At 44.2% G+C, this 6,576-nt stretch overlaps 1 protein-coding gene across 1 annotated transcript; it reads left to right on the forward strand.

Annotated features, from left to right (window-relative positions):
• The first annotated feature begins 364 nt into the window (after positions 1–364).
• fzd7a (frizzled class receptor 7a) lies at positions 365–3,404 on the forward strand. Its single transcript, XM_070439597.1, has one exon. The coding sequence runs from the start codon at positions 841–843 to the stop codon at positions 2,515–2,517; it is 1,677 nt and encodes a 558-aa protein (XP_070295698.1). The 5' UTR covers positions 365–840; the 3' UTR covers positions 2,518–3,404.
• The last annotated feature ends 3,172 nt before the right edge of the window (positions 3,405–6,576 follow it).

A 6,576-nucleotide genomic window follows, 5' to 3' on the forward strand; every position in this document is an offset into this window, starting at 1 on the left:
TGGAAATGGACCCATAAGTAAGCAGCATGTCACTGTTAGTCTACAGTACAACTGTTGTCTATGAAGCATGTGACAAATAAAATGTSATTTTAATTTGAGATTACGCACCAAAAATATTTCAGGAATGGTCTTTTTTAAATTCAATTTTCAAAAAAAAATGAATTCTGGAGAAAAAAAGAAGGGGATAAAGTTATTAACCGGTTTGCCATAATTCCCACAATCCAATCAGGAAGGAGACGCAAAGGAAAACAAACCCTGTGATTAGTCGGGAGACCCCATGGTTTTCAGGCGCCCCGCCCTTACGGTGTGGCTTGTGAATGAGGGGTAACTAGAAACCGACGTCACATCATCGSGTGCTCTTTAGTGTGTGTCACAGCTCCAACGTTGTAGTGTCCAGCAAGGCAACGCCATGGACAGTGTGCACGAGAAGAAGATTGCAACTTTTTTAACAATATTTAATACATCTACATGCGTAACGATTTCCAACACAMGCGAGGAGATGCGCGCTGTGGAACCTTCATTTTAACTAAGGAGACAGTGAATTACTTTTTAAACTGGTGATCCCGAGAAGGAAACGCAAAGGAGTACCTCTTTCTAACTGATTTGTTTTTTTGTTTTTTTTACAACTATTTACAAGAAGAGACCAAGAAGTCATGAGAATACCGAGACCATGCGCACGGTTTTGTGGACTTGTACAAGCAGTTTAGGTTCGAGATAGAAAAGTCGAAAATCGTTTTATATGTAAGAGATCATTTTTCTGGTATATATGAAAGTCGAGTTTTTGAAAAGGAACTATTTTTTTTACATTTCGGAGTTTATTCAACGTTTTTTATTTTAACTATGGCGGAATCGGTTATTTGGGCAGGTACGGCGCGTTGTGCGTTGTTGATCTTGTGTGCGCTTTTCCCGTTGTGTTCGGGCCAGTACCACGGTGAGAAGGGCRTCTCTATACCCGAACACGGCTTCTGCCAGCCCATCTCCATACCCCTCTGTACGGACATCGCCTATAACCAGACCATCATGCCGAATCTCCTCGGCCACACGAACCAGGAAGACGCCGGGCTGGAGGTGCACCAGTTCTACCCGCTCGTCAAGGTCCAGTGTTCCATGGACCTGAAGTTCTTCCTGTGTTCAATGTACGCGCCGGTCTGTACGGTCCTCGAGCAGGCTATCCCGCCGTGCAGGTCCCTGTGTGAGCGGGCGAGACAAGGCTGCGAGGCMCTGATGAATAAGTTCGGTTTCCAGTGGCCGGAGAGGCTCCGCTGTGAGAACTTCCCCGTCCACGGAGCRGGRGAGATCTGTGTGGGTCAAAACACTTCGGACACCGGTAGCCCCACCTCTTACCCAACACCCTACGTTCCTGAGCTCRTGACTCTACCCCCCAATATGGGTCGACCGAACCAGCACCGGGAGTTCTCCTGCCCGCTACAACTGCAGGTGCCCAACTATCTGAACTACTACTTTATGGGGGTAAAGGACTGCGGCGCGCCTTGCGAGCCCACCAARCCCAACGGGTTGATGTATTTTCGGGAGGAGGAGGTGAAGTTTGGCAGGCTCTGGGTCGGGATCTGGTCCGTTCTGTGCTGTGTGAGCACCCTGTTCACAGTSCTGACCTATCTAGTGGACATGAGACGGTTCAGCTACCCGGAGAGGCCTATCATCTTCCTCTCTGGCTGTTACTTCATGGTGGCCACTGCCTACGTGGCTGGGTTTCTCTTAGAGGATAAAGTGGTGTGTATTGATCAATTCAAGGACACTGGTTATAAGACTGTAGCTCAGGGAACTAAGAAGGAGGGCTGTACTATTCTCTTTATGATTCTGTATTTCTTCGGCATGGCCAGTTCTATATGGTGGGTRATTCTGTCCTTCACGTGGTTCCTCTCTGCCGGTATGAAGTGGGGGCATGAAGCCATAGAGGCCAACTCTCCGTATTTCCACCTCGCTGCCTGGGCTGTACCCGCTGTTAAAACTATTACCATCCTGGCCATGGGACAGGTGGATGGAGACCTGCTCACAGGGGTGTGTTATGTAGGAATCAACAGTGTGAATTCCTTGCGTGGTTTTGTTCTGGCACCTCTTTTTGTCTACTTGTTTATAGGGACGTCGTTCCTCCTCGCSGGATTTGTCTCTCTGTTCCGGATCAGAACTATCATGAAACACGACGGAACCAAGACGGAGAAGCTGGAGAAGCTTATGGTTCGAATCGGGGTGTTCAGTGTCCTCTACACCGTTCCAGCCACTATCGTCATAGCCTGCTGCTTCTACGAGCAGGCGTTCCGTGAGCAGTGGAAGAAAACTTGGCATACGCAGATCTGYAAGAGGTTTGCGGTGCCTTGTCCACCAAACAATTTTGCGCTCGTGACCCCAGACTTTACTGTCTTCATGATCAAGTATTTGATGACTTTGATTGTCGGCATCACGTCCGGGTTTTGGATATGGTCAGGGAAAACACTGCAGTCATGGCGCAGGTTCTATAAGAGACTGAGTACCAGCAACCAGGGAGAAACGACAGTATGAACATTACATTTAAGTCATTTAGCAGACGCTCTTATCCAGAGCGACTTACAAATTGGGCCGGGCATCAATGACATGGGAATGATAATATAATGGACTTGTGTCCCAAATGCCACCCTACGCCCTATTTAGTGCACTACTTTTGGCCAGGGCCCATAAAGTAGTGCACTATTAAGGGAGTAGGATACCATTTGGGATCAGGGCAGGACATAACGCATGGAATAAGACCTATGATGAGTTCAACATGGGGGTCCGTGGCTGGTGCAGTCCGTCTGCCTCCCGAACTGGACCATCAGAACCCTTTCAGGAGCCTGTAAAAAGCCATTGTGGCTTCCCAGATTCCAGGGTTGTTGTTAGGAAAAAGCTCATACGGACACTTTATTGTGCAATGATCATCTGAAGAGGAATACGGAGAAACGGATCGTTCCTAGTGTATCGCAATGTAGGTCAAATTCTGAATGATGTAGAGCCTCTGTTGTCTTTGTATGAAAGTGGTTTTCTTTACAGAGTTTATGCAATGAATGACCCTATTCACACTATAGAGCTACTACACCGTGTAACGCTACTGGCAAGCTTCAGTTGAAGAAAGAGCACGTTTGACCGTATGAATTTATACTCACTTTTTTGTTTTTGTGGTCATTTGTTTGACATTCACAGCTAAGCAGTGACAATCATGTATATTTTTGTGGCACAGTAAGACTGACTGACATTGCATTTAGAAATGAGATAGAATATGCATGTGTGKAGCTGTGGAATTATGCAAAGTACTGCACTATTGCATATCTTGTAAAAACATTTTTTTTTCTCTCCAAAGATTTTATCTATTTAGGAAGATAATCATGCAATTTTTTACATTTATTTTTTATTTTTATGCTGTAAACGGTACCATTTGTACAGTTTCACGGATTAAAATGATTTTATATTTTAAATGTCTTGCTTTTGTGGTCAATGTGTAGCCTATAAAAATAGTTTCTATTTAGAGGAATAACTTATTGTAAGTCGATGTCCATAGACTGTTTACATGGCAAGGTAGGACAGCAATCCATGCTTCGGTTTCCCTGGCACTGTTTACAAATGCTAATGTTTTAGCATTTGTGGACACAAAWCCCATTCAAGTCCTTGTACCGATATTAGCATTTTTCGTGTTCAAAACATAGAAAAGTATCTAACATTGATTGTGAAGCTCAACTAAGTCACTTATACATGATTAGAACATGATGCGTGAAAAATGCAGTGTGTATGCCACCATCTTGTCTAAAAAATCTTCTCTCATTGATTGAGACAGGTGGGTGTCCACTCCAAAGTGTCACATATCATGATGACACCCGCTGCAACTAGATGTGAACATTTAGAATGGGGAGGCAGGTAGCCTAGTGGTTAGAGGGGAGGCAGGTAGCCTAGTGGTTAGAGGAGGCTGGTAGCCTAGTGGTTAGAGGAGGCAGGTAGTCTAGTGGTTAGAGGAGGCAGGTAGGAGCAGGTAGCCTAGTGGTTAGAGGAGGCAGGTAGCCTAGTGGTTGCTTTTCACCGTTCTATCTGCCTTGTTTCAGAGGAGAGAAGTACATGGGCCTGTGGGTTGATGACCAGCGCCAGGGCAGTGGGGTGGTCATCACTCAGTTCGGTCTTTACTATGAAGGGACCTTCAGTAACAACAAGATGATGGTGAGTCCCACACAGTCTCTCTCTGGGTTCAGTGCTGTAGGCCTGATGCCTGCCATCTCAATCTTTAAAAACATTTATTTTTTATTTTTTTAGGCTGTAGATCAGCTTTAATATTGTAAATAGATTGTGGCTTCTATCAATGTAATTATCTGCATTATTTCCAATCCCTCATATTTTTGGGGGTAAATATATATATATAAGTATACTGTATATATTTGTAAATATATTTTCCTTTATTATTGTCCCCTAAGCCTACCACCCTTCCCCTAACTGGAGTAAACTAATGAACAACAATACTTAGGTTTCTACTTCCTGTTTATACATACTATATACATTTTACTGTCACAATGTAGTTTACCAGAGTTATATGTTTGTTTTTAATCCCTTCAGCTACCCTCAACCCCTCCCATCTAACTCGATCTCAATGTCTTCTCTGTTAGGGTACTGGTCTGCTAGTATCTGAAGATGACACAGCCTTTGAGGGAGACTTCTCAGAAGACTGGACCCCTAATGGCAAGGTAAGGTATAGATAGAGAGGGATGCTGGGAGGCAGGTAGCCTAGTGGTTAGAGGAGGCAGGTAGCCTAGTGGTTAGAGGAGGCAGGTAGCCTAGTGGTTAGAGGAGGCAGGCAGCCTAGTGGTTAGAGGAGGCCGGTAGCCTAGTGGTTAGAGCATTGGACTAGTAACCGAAAGATTGCAAAATCGAATCCCCGAGCTGACAAGGTAAAAATCTGTCGTTCTGCCCCTGAACAAGGCAGTTAACCCACTGTTCCTAGGCCCGTCATTGAAAATAAGAATTTGTTCTTAATTGACTTGCCTCGTTAAATAAAAGGTACAAATAAAATATAAATAAAAAAAGACATGTGTTGTTTTACAAGTTGGGAATTGAGGAAGTATTAATAATTAAAGGATGGTCAAAAAATGTTCTGTGCTACTTATTAATGCCTATCAGCCTGCTGGAACCGTAATAATGGTCTGTCTATGTGATATTTCTAATAGTCTATTGTTCTCCCAACATATGAAGTCAGCGTGGGAATATAAAAAGGTGAGCATAGGTTTGTTGGGCCGTGTCCAACGTGACCTGAAACAGTGACATTGTGCAGAGGGTCCCTGGTTCGCGCCCGGGGCGAGGGGACGGACGTACACTTAAACTGTTACAGAAGCACAACCTACATGGGCATAGGGCACTTACATTTATGTAGATTAAATCTGTGGTGTGATTGGCCTTTCCCGATGCCGTCTGATTTTCTTTTGACTACAAAAATCAACATGGATTTTTGTCACTTCCTGATACGTTGGCGCCACCTATCTGCCGTTTGGCGCGTGTCAGATTTGACCTTGGTAATAAATGACCAACTACCAGCTAATAGAGTGTTAATAAAAACAAGATTAAAACTGACAACTCAGGTATAAAATAAAAAAGTTTCACAGTTATCTTTTATTCTTCAGTCCCACTGGCAGATACTGAAACGAAAATGAGATGCAATTTGTACACTTCCTTTAAAACTGTCTGGACCTCTAAACAGGGCCTGTTCTGTTGGACTACAACTGTCTGGACCTCTAAACAGGGCCTGTTCTGTTGGACTATTGTTCTCCCAACATATGAAGTTCAGGCGTGGGATCATAAAAAGGTAGCATAGGTTTGTTGGGCCGTGTCCAACGTTACCTGAAACAGTGACATTGTGCAGAGGGTCCCTGGTTCGCGCCCGGGGCGAGGGGACGGACGTACACTTAAACTGTTACAGAAGCACAACCTACATGGGCATAGGGCACTTACATTTATGTAGATTAAATCTGTGGTGTGATTGGCCTTTCCCGATCCGTCTGATTTTCTTTTGACTACAAAAATCAACATGGATTTTTGTCACTTCCTGATACGGTGGCGCACCTATCTGCCGTTTGGCGCGTGTCAGATTTGACCTTTGTAATAAAATGACCAGAACTACCAGCTTAATAGATGTTAATAAACAAAGATTAAAACTGACAACTCAGGTATAAAATAAAAAAGTTTCACAGTTATCTTTATTCTTCAGTCCACTGGCAGATACTGAAACGAAAATGAGATGCAATTTGTACACTTCCTTTAAAACTGTCTGGACCCTAAACAGGGCTGTTCTGTTGGACTACAACTGCTGCGGACTCTAAACAGGGCCTGTTCTGTTGGACTATAACTGTCTGGTACTTTAAACAGGGCCTGTTCTGTTGGACTACAACTGTCTGGACCTCTAAACAGGGCCTGTTCTGTTGGACTACAACTGTCTGTGACTTTAAACAGGGCCTGTTCTGTTTGACTACAACTGTCTGGACCTCTAAACAGGCCTGTCTGTTGGACTACAACTGTCTGGACCTCTACAACAGGGCCTGTTCTGTTGGACTACAACTGTCTAGACCTCTAAATCAGGCC

This window comes from Salvelinus sp. IW2-2015, unplaced genomic scaffold, assembly GCF_002910315.2.
Source record: "Salvelinus sp. IW2-2015 unplaced genomic scaffold, ASM291031v2 Un_scaffold1795, whole genome shotgun sequence".
Lineage (NCBI taxonomy): Eukaryota > Metazoa > Chordata > Actinopteri > Salmoniformes > Salmonidae > Salvelinus > Salvelinus sp. IW2-2015.